The 13,058-nt window shown below is 46.3% G+C and overlaps 1 protein-coding gene across 2 annotated transcripts in view; it reads left to right on the forward strand.

Moving 5' to 3' along the window:
* The first annotated feature begins 4,587 nt into the window (after positions 1-4,587).
* Positions 4,588-13,058, forward strand: part of STK39 (serine/threonine kinase 39) — a 304,185-nt gene continuing 295,714 nt past the window's right edge. Inside the window, exon 1 of one of the 2 annotated variants that reach the window (XM_032755476.2) lies at positions 4,588-4,979. In XM_032755476.2, the coding sequence (XP_032611367.1) occupies positions 4,757-4,979 (223 nt within the window). In that variant the 5' untranslated portion in view covers positions 4,588-4,756. The remainder of the gene's footprint in view (positions 4,980-13,058) is intronic. The other variant, XM_058441449.1, reaches the window with a different exon arrangement.

Consider the following 13,058-nt stretch of genomic DNA (forward strand, 5'->3'; position numbering starts at 1 on the left):
AAGCCACTTTCCTCATCATTATCCTCAATATAATAGCTAATATTTACATTTCTCTAACTTGACTATTGCAATGGCTTCCAAATAGGTCTGTCTGCCTCCAATTTCCTCCCATACAATCCACCCTTGACAGTGCTGACTCATTCTGATGCTTAAAATCATGTTTTATGTATTTAAAAAGTGTTATATTAACATTTAACAAATATTTACTGAGTGTCCTCTGTGCCAGGTGTTTATCCAGGTACTGGGATACAGCAGTAAACCAAAGGAACAAAAAATCCTGCCCTCAGGGAGCTTATATTCTGCAAAGTTGATTCTTGTAATTATATATCTTTGCACTACAAATTTTGCTACAACTCTTGGCAGACAGGAATAATGATGATGATGGTGGTGGTGGTTTCCATTTTGTTAAACTTCTATTATGTGTCATCCATTATCCTAAGCCATTATAACAACCCATGTGGAAGCTATTATTGTACTGATTTTTGCACAGGAGAAAACCGAGACTCAGAGAGTGAAGTAAGTCCAAAGGCAGAGACTTAAAGAAAATGAGGCTAGGCATGGTGGCTCACACTATAATCTCAGCACTTTGGAAGGCTGAGGTGGATCACCTGAGACCAGGAAGTTCAAGACCATCCTGGGCAACATAGCAAAACCCTGCTTCTCCAAAATTAAATACAAATTAGCTGGGCATGGTGGCGCACACCTGTAATTCCAGATACTTGGGAGGCTGAGGAAGATGGATTGCTTGTGCCCAGGAGCTCGAGGCTGCAGTGAGCCATGATCATGCCACTGCACTCCAGCTTGGGTGACAGAGCAAGACCTTGTCTCTAGAAAAACTGTTGAGCTGGGCACAGTGGCTCACGCCTGTAATCCAAGCACTTTGGGAAGCCAAGGTGGGTGGATCACCTGAGGTCAGGAGTCTGAGACCAACCTGGCCAACATGGTGAAATCCTATCTTTACTAAAAATACAAAATTAGCTGGTGTGGTGGCGCACGCCTGTAATCTCAGCTATTCAGGAGGCTAAGGCAGGAGAATACCTTGAACCTTGGAGGCAGAGGTTGCAGTGAGCTGAGATTGTGCCATTGCACTCCAGCCTGGGTGACGAGTTAAGACTCCGTCTCAAAAAAATACAACACAAAACCTCATCTCTACTAAAAATACAAAAATAGGCCAGGTGCAGTGGCTCACGCCTGTAATCCCAGCACTTTGGGAGGCCGAGGCGGGTGGATCACAAGGTCAGGAGATTGAGACCATCCTGGCTAACACGGTGAAACCCCCATCTCTCCTAAAAATACAAAAAAACTGGCTGGGCGTGGTGGTGGGCGCCTGTAGTCCCAGCTACTCGGGAGGCTGAGGCAGGAGAATGGTGTGAACCCGGAAGGCAGACCTTGCAGTGAGCCGAGATCGCGCCACTGCACTCCAGCCTGGGTGACAAAGAGAGACTCTGTCTCAAAAACAAAAACAAAAACAAAACAAAAAATAAATAAAAATACAAAAATTAGCTGGGCGTGGTGGCAGGCGCCTGTAGTACCAGCTACTTGGGAGGCTGAGGCAAGAGAATCGCTTGAACCCGGGAGGTGGAGGTTGCAGTGAGCTGAGATTGTGCCACTTTATTCCAGCATGGGCGACAGGAGCGAGACTGTGTCTCAAAAAACAAAACAACATCAAAGGCTAGATTTGAATCCAGCACTTTCTTTCTTCAAGGCGTTGGCCACTTCGCTACACATCCTCTCTTAGATGTTCAAAGGGTTTATGAATAAATAATGGAACTCTATGAAACCTCTTTGTAGTACAAATAACCACTGCAATAGTCTGTTTATAAAATGAAAATGTTGTATACTTACTTCACCTAAAGCACGGTTTACCCTCCAGCGGACATTTGGCAATGTCTGGAGGCATTGTTGATAGTCATGATGTCAGCAGCAGGGGTGCTACCGGCATCTAGTGCGTAGAGGCCAGGGTGCCTTCGTCTGCTCTGGCTGGTATGACAAAATACCTTAGACTGGGTAGCTGACAAACAACGGAAATTCATTTTTACAGTTCTGGAGGCTGAAAGTCCAAGATCAAGGTGCCAGCAAATTAGGTATTCACTGAGGGCTTGCCCTCTACTTCATAGCTAATGCCTCTAGATGCATCCTCATTAGGTGGAAAGAGTCATCAAGCTCCTTCCAGCCTCATTTATAAGGGCACTAATCTAACTCATGAGGGCTCTGTCCTCATGACCCAGTCTCCTGCTAAAGGCTCTTAATACTATTACACTGCCGATTAAGTGTCAACATATGAATTTTGGGGGGACAGAAACATTCAGACCATACCACAGAAGAACAGACCTCTACAACGAAGAGAACTATCTGACACAAAACAGCGCTGAGATTGAGAAACCCTGACACATTATGAGGCAGTTGGATACACTTTAAAAACATTTAGACCCTTATTTTTCCTTTCTATTTTTAACATCGCTCACTGAATGTACTCTTTATGCATTGAAATAAACCTTGTTTATATTTTAAAGGCACCCGCCTCCATCCCCATCTTTCAATTTAAATTTAGTAATGGATTTTCCGGGAAAAGTGCGTATCAGTTGAATACATTTAAAAAACATATTCCTAAGTTTTAAGTACCATTTTACCCAACTGAAACATCAACTTAACTCTAATGCTTTTGTATAATTTAAAAATATTATTCATATTCTGTTCTTCATTTATAAAAATGATGCCAAAGAGCAATGCCAGGGGACATTCTTCTTTAAACCGATTTACTGTAGAAATGATGGATGTGCACTGAGTCATCTGCTCAAGCAAGTCTTCATCCTGGTAGCCATTTGGAAAGTGGTTGACTAGAGACCGACATGTAGTCTGTGACTGCGGAACAGTTGTTTTTTGTGGGAGACTACTTGATTTGTGTTTGATTCAATTCTGTGATATTGATCTTGACAGCATCATGTTTTCCTACTAAGTCCCAAAAACATTCCTGGCCTTCATAATCCCACCTCATGGTTTGAAAGTCAAAAATAGAAATTCATATGACAAAATGGAAGTCATATTCATTTGATCATTTTTCTTTTCCTTTAAAAACAGTCCGTAAAAGTTCTTTGGGGTAGGGTGGAGGCAGCACTTGAAGAGGTCAGCAACCATGGCTTGGTATAAAGAGCTCCCCTGTCCTCAGAGGCCTAGAATTTGTTTATGAAGGGCTCTGTTTCTTGACAGACATGACAAGACACAGTTTTTGAAGCCCTCTGCATCAAAGAATGTACATTTAGTTCAGCATGAACTTCTGCTTCAAGACCAGAGCGAGGTAGCTGCTTTACTCCAACTTTTGTAATGCTCCAAGAGATTAAGTGCCCTCATCTTCAGTGGACATCAATGTTTTGATTAGACAACTAACTTTCCTAATAAATTTCTGGGCTTCTTCTGAATAATCTTTCAAAAATTTTAGGGAGATTTCTGTACATACACTCGGGAGACAAAATCTTGATATCCCTAGCGTTTTTATTACTTCCTCGTTATTCTTACCTATTTCTTCAGTAGTCCTAGCAATGAGAACCAGACAAGATCATCTTGGCCAGACTACCAATACTATTGGTTTGCTGCCCCGTTTCAGTTAGAGACAAGAACGTGGATCCTGGTCACCTCCACGGAGGGAACACAGAGAACATTCACTGTTAAATATGACACCTATAATTAGGAAAACCTATGGTTTTAACATAGCAGTTTTACAGACGAGGTTATTTTTGGGGTGTTGAAAAAGCAGCAATTAAAAGTTTCCAACACAGTTTATTCATGCCCCAATAAATTATTTCCCCAAGTATACTCTGTTAAAGAAACGCCTGATGTCTGGCCTCAGTGTCCTCACGGGCTAATGTGGCAATTATTAAGGGTGTAGAATTTGAGCAAACTTTCTAAACCTCTCCTGCATGTCTTATTCTAATTCCACAGCCCCTTAAATCGCCTCCCTGGGATCCAAGCGGCTTGGAAAAAATGAAGAAAGTCTGAATAGCCAGGGACCTAGGGAATCAAGTGTCATTTACTAAGAAAAACTAGAAGGACTGCGATTAGATTAGGGAAGGTGGGAAAGGGATACCGGCAGGTAAAGCGCCGGAAAGTTACAACTTGGGTTATTTTCTAACTGGCGTCTTGCAAAGGGACACCGTGTAGGTATCCCGCTCGCTAACTTGTAAATGAACTTCAGGTTCGCTTTGGTGGCAGGAGAATTCTGAATGTGAGAACCTGGCCGCCGTTCAACGACCCCGCCCTCGGGGTCCCCAGGGGGCGTCCTCAGGCTAGTCTGATTGGGGCGAAGGCGCAGGCCGAGCAGGGAGGGAGGAGGAGAACCAGGGCCGCTGGCCCCGAAAGCACACACAAAGCGGCCTGACTCTCCTTTGGTGGGAACTTCCCCGGCCGCCAGCGGAGCAGGAGCGGGAGGGGGCGGCGGGTGAGGCGGGGCGGCGGGACGGCGGTTGCCCTCGCCGAGGCGGAGAACAGCGCGCGCTAGGCTCCGGGCGCGCGGCGAGCGCAGCGGCCGCCGCCTCCTCCCTTCTCCGCCTCCGCCGGCGCTGCCTCCTCCCTCCGCCCAGCTCGGCCTCCCTTGCTCCCTCCCCTCCTGGTTGGCTTCGGCGGCGGCGGCGGCGGCGGCGGCGGCGGCGGCTGGCGGGGAGGGCGTGCGCCGGCCGAGAGGTGTCGGCGGCGAGGCAAAGGAAGTTTCAAGTGGAAGGTCGTCCGTCGGCCGGCGCGTCCTCCTGCTCTCCTCCGCAGCATCATGGCGGAGCCGAGCGGCTCGCCCGTGCACGTCCAGCTTCCCCAGCAGGCGGCCCCGATGACAGCGGCGGCGGCGGCCCCGGCGGCCGCGACAGCAGCGCCGGCCCCGGCAGCTCCCGCGGCCCCGGCCCCGGCCCCCGCCCCGGCCCCAGCCCCAGCCCCGGCGGCACAGGCTGTCGGCTGGCCCATCTGCAGGGACGCGTACGAGCTACAGGAGGTTATCGGTCAGTGCGGCGGGCGCGGCGGGGCCGGCACAGGCCGGGCGCCGAGGCCGGGCGGGGGCGCGGGATGCTCGGCTAGCCTGCATGCACGCCCTGGAGGCAGAGAGGCCGGCTTCGGGGCCTACCGGCTTCAAGAGTTTTTAAAAAAATTTTTTTAAAATGTATTTTGTTCGTTCTCTGAGCACTGGTGCTGCAGGAGGTGGCGCGGCGGATGTGACTCGCACTGCAGACGAGCCGCATGCTGCAAACTTTTATCTCCGGGATCGCTGGGGCGGTGGAGCGGAGGACCCGGCGGCGCCGCCGCATCTCCCTCCCCCCGCGTGCCGGGGCCGCAGCCCGTGGCCGGTGGCCACGCGGACAGGCAGCCGCGCGGGTGGGGTGTGGTTGCGGGGACGCCGCCCTGGGTTTCCAGTGCCCCGGGGGCTGCGTCCTGGGGGACTCTGCGGGCGCAGCCGCTCCTTTGCCTCCCGTCGTGACCCTCTCGTCGTGGGTAACGGGGCCACGTAGAAGCCGCGGAGGCCCCAGTGCTTTCTTGAGGCCGGGGAGGATGCTGGCCTCTCTCCCTGACAGCCGCCACTCCACGCCCGCCTTGCAGCCCGGCTCTCCGCCCCACTCGGCGCGCCTGGGTACCCGCCTCCCTCCGTGCCAGGGTGCGCCGCCTGCCGCCCATTCTGGCCCCCCGAGGAAAGCGGGTGCCCTGGCGTCCTGCCCTGCACCGGGCCGATGCTTCCCTCTGTTTCAGGCCGAGCTGCAAGACTGAAATGCGAGGCTGCCGGTGATCTGCTCCCTGCCTTTCGATGCCTTCTGGCCGGCTCACAAATATCACCTTATCTTACATTTTTAAATACCTGGCAGAGTCGCAGGGCTCGGCGTTACTTTTCCTTGGGCCAAGCACAGGAAGGGCCCGGAGATTTGTCCTTTAACTTAGAACCTTCCCTATTGGATCATCCAGTTTGAGAGTCTTGTCACTTAGGGAAGCCTCCAGGTTAAGTGGGCCCTCAGCGTCTAACCTTACTGACGCAGGGATGGGATGTTGCCTTCCCAGAATCTTGGTATATAAGTACAGCGATGAAAAAAGATATTTATCTTAAGTATTTTTTCTAACCTTCAGTTCCAAAAATTCTTCACCTCCTTTTAAAAAAATTAAAACAGATATAAAAATTTCACTAAGTGTTTAAATGAGCCTTTATCCCCTGCTATTGTGGAATAAAACAGCATAGACAGAAATATATATATATATATAACTATATACATAGAAATATGTATGTATATATATATGTGAGAAAATGTTGGGCAGGTCAGTAACCTAGGATATATACAAGCTTCAGATAACCTATAATAAGCATCTGTAGACAAAATTCTTTGAAAACCCAGATCTTTCATAATTTTTGACCAAAGACTCTCAAGGGATGAGTCTTCATGTCACTGCCTGAAATAGCTTCAGGGGCTTCTCAAAACCTGGAATATTCCATGGAAACCTCTTTAACCTGGCATATAAGCCCTGTACCCTCAACCTGCCTGCCTCCTCCCATTGTCTACTCTCACTGATTGCTTCCTGAATACACCGCTGTCTTCCGCACATCTGGTCTTCCATTCTTTGCTGCCTTGCAGAGGCTCTTCCCTCCTGTGAGTGCCCATCTTTGTGTACTAAATCTCACTCCGCTTCCAAGGTGAGTGTGAATATTCCCTGAGAAGACTTCTGCTTCTTTCAAGGCAAAACACCGTGGTTTCTTCTGCCCCTCTTTTTACAGACCTCATAGCTTGTAACCTCATAGTTGTTATTTGCGCAACAAGATCTGAAGGCCTGCTGTGTCCCAAGCATTGCCCCACTTGCTAGCAATATAGAAATTAACAAAAGTGATCCCTGCCCTAAGCTGTTAGGAGACATAGGGAAAGGATCCTATAGGATGTGATGAGTAAGTGCTGGGAGAGCCCAAAGGAGGGAGTGACTGCCAGGAGAGAGAAGGAAGCAGAGTATTTCTTAGTAGAGGTCATAGTTGAGCTGGGTTTTAAGTCTTGAGTTTGTAAGGTGCTTAATTATTTCCACTGTTGCCTTCACTAACCAGCTGTGAACTCTGTTTCTGACAGGAAGAGGTGGGCCATAAAAGTTGAATAATGGTTATCTGCCACATAATTCTCCATAGAGTCCATAGGATTGGGAGAACTTATAATCAATTTGCATACCTACTTGGTTAATTATTAGGGTTAAAATACAAACGTTGCCTTTTGAAAACAGTATTTTTTTGTGAACTAATAAAATCTTAGTTTAAGTTGAGTGGGATTAATGGCAGGACTTCTTTCTGTTTGCAGTCCCAGCAGTGTTAATTATGGTTGGTCAATTTACTGGAAAAAAAGAAATTTACCTGAGGAGTTTGAGAACAAAAACACCTGCTTATTCTACCCTGGCTTTTGCACATTTGCATTGTGGGAAGGGCTTTTCTACATTTAAAGTTTATCTCATGTTTTCCCAACTAAAAGAGAAGGCGATGGCCTGTGTGGAGGCCCTGTTATTGAAAAATCAAATTGCTGGAATAGGTTTTGCAAGGGCTTAATCTTTATAAGGAATTACAAACTTGTTTCCATTTAGGGTTTAATGCTAGTTGAGAGATTAAGACTGAACTTGTGGTTAAGCACTTTTGCTTAAACATTACACACAGAAGTTAGCAGTTCAAACACTGAACCAGTTTCAACATGAATGCCAGTTGACAGCCTTTGCTTCTACCCGCCATACGGCAGGTGTCATATGATATGACTCCAGCAGTGTGAACCGTGACCAGCAGCAGGAGGCTCAGATGTGCCTGAACAAAAAGCCAAAGGAGGCACCGTGTTTTAACTTTCCAGCGTGGCACGGGCACAGAGGACTTTTTCTTCATTTCCTTCTGGGCAGAGTTTGGGGCCCCTAGGATTAAGAGAGAATAAGTTTACTAAAATCCCAACAAAGCAGATTCAGTTGTTTGACTTCTGTTTTAGAAAAATAAACACAGGATTTTGCAAACCTAAAAATAAAGTTTTCTCTTTATTGTATTGTATTGTTGTGTTTTAAAAGGTCAGTGGAGAAATTGTAATGCTCTTAGGAGTATTCTGGTTCAGAAGTTTATTCATGACCTGGAAATGATGTAAAATCGATTGGAGGGAGCTTTATATTTACAGACGGGTTAAAAATGTTGGAAATTATTAAATTCCTTCTTCCAGCCATTGGTATCCTTGTCTTAGTAGAGTTCAAATATTTCTGTCTTTTTGGAGGCTTTCTGACCTGTTTATACTCTTCAGCCTTGTTAATCTTTGTTCCTTACCTCTCTAAAGATGGAGTTTGGGGGTGAGTTGAGCCCCCAAAGGTAGGTACCCCTACCTTTAGAAGTATAAGGGGCACTTAAAGCTATGCCAGTTGAAAACTTAGTTTATTTGTTGGTGGTGTTAATAATATTACCTAGGTTTGCTAAACAGCGAATGAAAGTGAATCATGTGTTTACTTGGTCATCCGTAATGGAATGGAGCAGCGTCAATGAGCTTCTCATTTAAAGAGTTGTAGTCATTGAAGTACTAATTTCCGTATTTGAATCAAGTGATGCCAGCAGTGTTGTTATCTTTGCTGAATTTCTTCTGAGAAACACTAGACTCCTGTCTCAGCGTATGTTTGATTTTCTTAGGGTTTTTGCAGGATGCACCTTTCTTTATGTAGTTTTATACTAGATTTCTCAGCATTGCTTCACTTTTGTCCCCGGTGGTCATTTAGAATGACCTAAAAGTAACCAATTGCCATCTTAGTCAACACGAAGAGTTTGAGTTCTAGAATCCTGGACATGGTTTGACAGGGGGTTCCTTTGAATGCTTTATTTCTCTCCTGTGAGGCTTTGTTTATCCATTCAGGTACATTTTCCTCAGGTCCAGGTAATAACACGTATGGCCAGGTCTTTAAGGAGCATCAGCCTCTCGTAAAACAAGACTGTAAATAGCCCCGGGCATTCCCACTTTGCTCTGTGCTCTCAGAGTTTCTGTGGATTTCTATGGTTTGGGGGTTAGAATTGGTTTTTATAGCTATCCTAGAGGTAGTTTGAGGACAGTGATAACTTCCCTGGCACTGGAGTCAGGGAGCCGGAGCACTGAGTGTGTGTTCTGATCTCCCAGACCTTTACACCAGGCTGCCTTGCTGCTGCAGTGCGTTCTTTGACCTTGACTAGTTTGTTTGTTGTTGTTTTTAAAATACTAAATAATGCCTGAGATGCTTTGTCTCAAAGAAGACAGGTTTGGTTTTAATTTCATTTCACTTATTTTTTTATAAATAGAAAAATGTGTATAGAAATGTTCTTTTGTATTTTGTATTTTTATTTTTGATAAAGGGTCTCACTCTGTCACCCAGGCTAGAGTGCAGTGGTGCAATCATACCTCACTGCAGCCTCGAACTCTTGGGCTCAAGTGATCTTCCCACATCAGCTTCCTGAGTAGCTGGGACTATAGGTGCAAACCATCATGCCTGCTTAATTTTTTTTAATTTTTTTATTTTTAAGAAATGGAGGTCTCACTGTGTTGCCCAGGCTGCTCTTGAACTCCTCAGCTCAGCAATGCTCCGGCCTTGGCTTCCCAATGTGTTGGGATTACAGGCGTGAGCCACTGTGCCTGGCCTCTTTTTATATATTTTATATATATATATATATATATATATATATATATATTATGTATATTTGTAAGACAGAGTCTTGCTCTGTTGCCTGGGCTGGATTGCAGTGGCGCCATCTCAGTTCACTGCAGCCTCTGCCTCCTAGGTCCAAGCAGTTCTCCTGCCTCAGCCTCCCGAGTAGCTAGTATTACAGGCCTGGCTAATTTTTGTATTTTTTGGTAGAAACAGGGTTTCACCATGTTGGCCAGGCTGGTCACGAACGAACTCCTGGTCTGAAGTAACCCGCCTGCCTTGGCCTCCCAAATTGCTAGGATTACAGGTGTGAGTCACTGTGCCCGGCCTCTTTTGTGTTATTTTTATTGTGGTAAAATTACACAACAAAAATTGTACCATTTTAACCATTCTTAAAGTGTGCAATTCAGTAGCATTAATTATATTTACAAGATAAATACTTTTTTAAATGTGCTGTCATGGGGCTGGGGGGAGAGATCTCAAGATCTCTCTTGAAACTGTGGTAAAGTGACTGCAAATCCTTTATGCATTTGATTTTTAACTAGTGATATTATGAATTCTTCCCTGACTTTTATGGTTTATTGTATACTACATTTTCTGATGGTGTTTGAAAATAAGTTGCAGCAGTGCCGGCTCTGGAGTCTGACAGCCTGGCCTGTTTCATGTCCTGCAATGGCGGTCACTGACGCTGCGACCTTGAGCAAATGACTTAGATATGTCTGCACTCAGTTTCCTCATTGGTAACATAGAGATGATAAAAATAGGGTTGTGAGGAATGAGAGAATGTAAAGCACTGAGAATCGTGCCTGGCACACAGCATGCTTTCAATTAGTCTTAGCCATAACTTCTATAGACTTCATTTGCTAATCAGATGCAAGTTATCAGGAGAGAACACAGTCCTATCTTTGGCAAGATTCTGGAGTGGCTTGAAGATTTCTGTGCTATGTTTCTAGCAGGGAGGAAGTGGGAAGGAGAGGTTGTTCCCTAGTCCCACTCTTCTGCTGGGCTGCTGGAAGGCACCTACAAGGGGAGAGGCCCCCGGGGATCTGGCTTCCCCTTGCCCCTCCACTGCTGTGGGAGGAAACTGAAGAGACCTGTGGAGCTCCTGGCGATTTGGACAGCTCAGGGGTTTAGGTGCCAAATGGCCCTCTGACAAGTGATGAGAGCATCCTGCGGGAAGGTTGCTGAAGAGGAGCAGCCCATTATGAGAGGGCTCCGAGAACAACCTGCTAAGACTGCACTTTTCCTCCACCTCTGAGTTTGCCCGGAGGCTGCCATGCTGGCAGGAAATGCTGCTGACTAAAAGAAACGCTCCCTGTGTGTCCCAGCCAGTGCGAGGACAGAGGCCTTCATTTTCAGATAAAGTCATCACCATTGCTTCCCTGTCTCCTTCTTTCCCTCTCTGCTTTTCCCTCAGTTTATAAGTATTCTCAAGCCTGTCCCTTATCTTTAAATGACAAAAGAGAACAAAACAACTCTCCCTACTTCTTTCTCCTCTGGCTACTCCCTTATCTCATTTCTTCCTTTCACTGCTGAACTGTTGGAAAGAACCTCCCATTCCCTCTCAGCCCACTGCAATCTGGCTTCTTCCCTTTCCCTAAGAAACCCAAGTTACTCTCTCTGAAATCACTGTGACTCTTCTGTGGCCAGAGCCAGTGGACACTGCAGTCCTTCTCTCTGCTCTCTGCAGGGTTAGGTGCCATCTTTCATTCTCCTTTTGGAAAGGCATTTGTTTGAGCTTCCATGCCATGCCTTCCTTCTGGACTTCCTGTACTCCCTTGCCTGCCCCGCATGCAGGATCCACATCTCTGTCTGTCTGAAGCTTCAATTACCACATCAAATGCCAAGGGTCTTCCTGACTATATACCAGTGTTTGGACTACCTTTTTAATGTCTTCGTTTGAATGTTTCACAGGAACTTCATACAGTTAAACTCATTGTGTCTCCACCCTTGCCTCAGTCCTGATCTTGTTTCTTCTATATTCATCTTCTTTAGAACCCTCAAGGGCAAAACCTGCTGGCCATCCTATACTTTCCTGTCTTCCTCCATCTCTCACAACTATTTGGTCACCAAGTCCTAAATACTCCACCTCCTTGAAATCGTCTTTGATTTGTCTCTGACTCTTCATGTCAGCCACCACTGGTTTAGTTCAGGCCTTTATCGATTCTTATTTGGATTATTGTAATAATTTCCTAACCAGGTTCCTTTTTTCCATTCTTGTTTCTGGCTGTCGTGCGCATTGCTACCAGAATGATACTGCTATACCAAAATTCTTTATCACGTTGCTCCCAGGCTGAAATGCCTTTAGTAGCTCTCCCATCACCCTCAAGACTTAATTTGAAGCACAGTGCTTAAGGTCTTTTGGCAATTGTCTCTTGCCTCCCTTTTCAGCCACATCTTGTCATTTCCAGTCTCAGGACAGACTCTCCAGCCAGTGGGAACCTTTTGCAGTTGCTGAAATGCCTATTCTAGGCAAGATTTCCCTCTGCTTGGAACACCATTCCAAGACCCTTCCCTTCCATTTTTCATCTATGTAGCAAAGAGCTCTATCTCTTTTAAATATTGCCCTTATTGAAGTATAATATGCATGTGGAAAAGTGTACATACAAAAAATGTATATCTTGGTGCATGTTCATGAATTGAACACACCATGTAACCAGCACCCTGACTGAGCCTCCCGTCTCATACCCTGAACAAGTGATTTCTTGTCACACAAACAATCTCTGCCTCTAGAGCCCCTCTCCCCCTCCTTGCCCTTCAGGCTCTGTTGGGTCTTTCGCTCCCTGGCAGTTGTCATACTGTCTGCAAATTGTTTTTGCCTTGCCAGCCTGGCCCTAGACTGTTAAGTCTTCCTTGAGGACACGGTCTCTCATCTCCATACCCTGCATGTCATAATAGATATTTAATAAATATTTTCTGGATGAAGGTCTGAGTTTTGGGGATAAATATTCCTTCGCCACCTTGTGGAAGAGGAACATTGCCTGACGTCTAAAAATTTGCCTCACTGGATCCTGAGGATTTGATCTTGCCTGTGGTTAATGATGGTGCTTATTTAGTTGCGTTTGGGCCAATCAGCTTAAAGGGCTCTGTAGAAATTAGCTCATTAATCCTCACAGATCAAGAGTAAGCACTTTGAGTGCGTCCACCTGCCTGTGTTGTGGAGGGAGGCAGGCAGAGGCCTGGCTCTCCTGAGGTCTTAGGACTGAGAGGTGGCCTTTCTGGCTGGATTAAAGGACCCAGAGCTCCCTGCCACAGTTCTGGCATCCGCAGACATTGTAGGGTGGAGTGGGGGAAGTCCCACACTGCCCTTCAAAAGCTCTAGAGCTTTCTTTTCTTTTGTATATCAGTGATCTCTCTCTCTTGCTGTTCATGTATTTATATATAACACCTTGAAGTTCTGTGGAGCCTCTTCCTATGTGGGAATCAGGGCTGCTGGAGACGATCAGGGATGCAGG

This window comes from Hylobates moloch, unplaced genomic scaffold (assembly GCF_009828535.3).
Source record: "Hylobates moloch isolate HMO894 unplaced genomic scaffold, HMol_V3 SCAFFOLD_1, whole genome shotgun sequence".
Taxonomy (NCBI): domain Eukaryota; kingdom Metazoa; phylum Chordata; class Mammalia; order Primates; family Hylobatidae; genus Hylobates; species Hylobates moloch.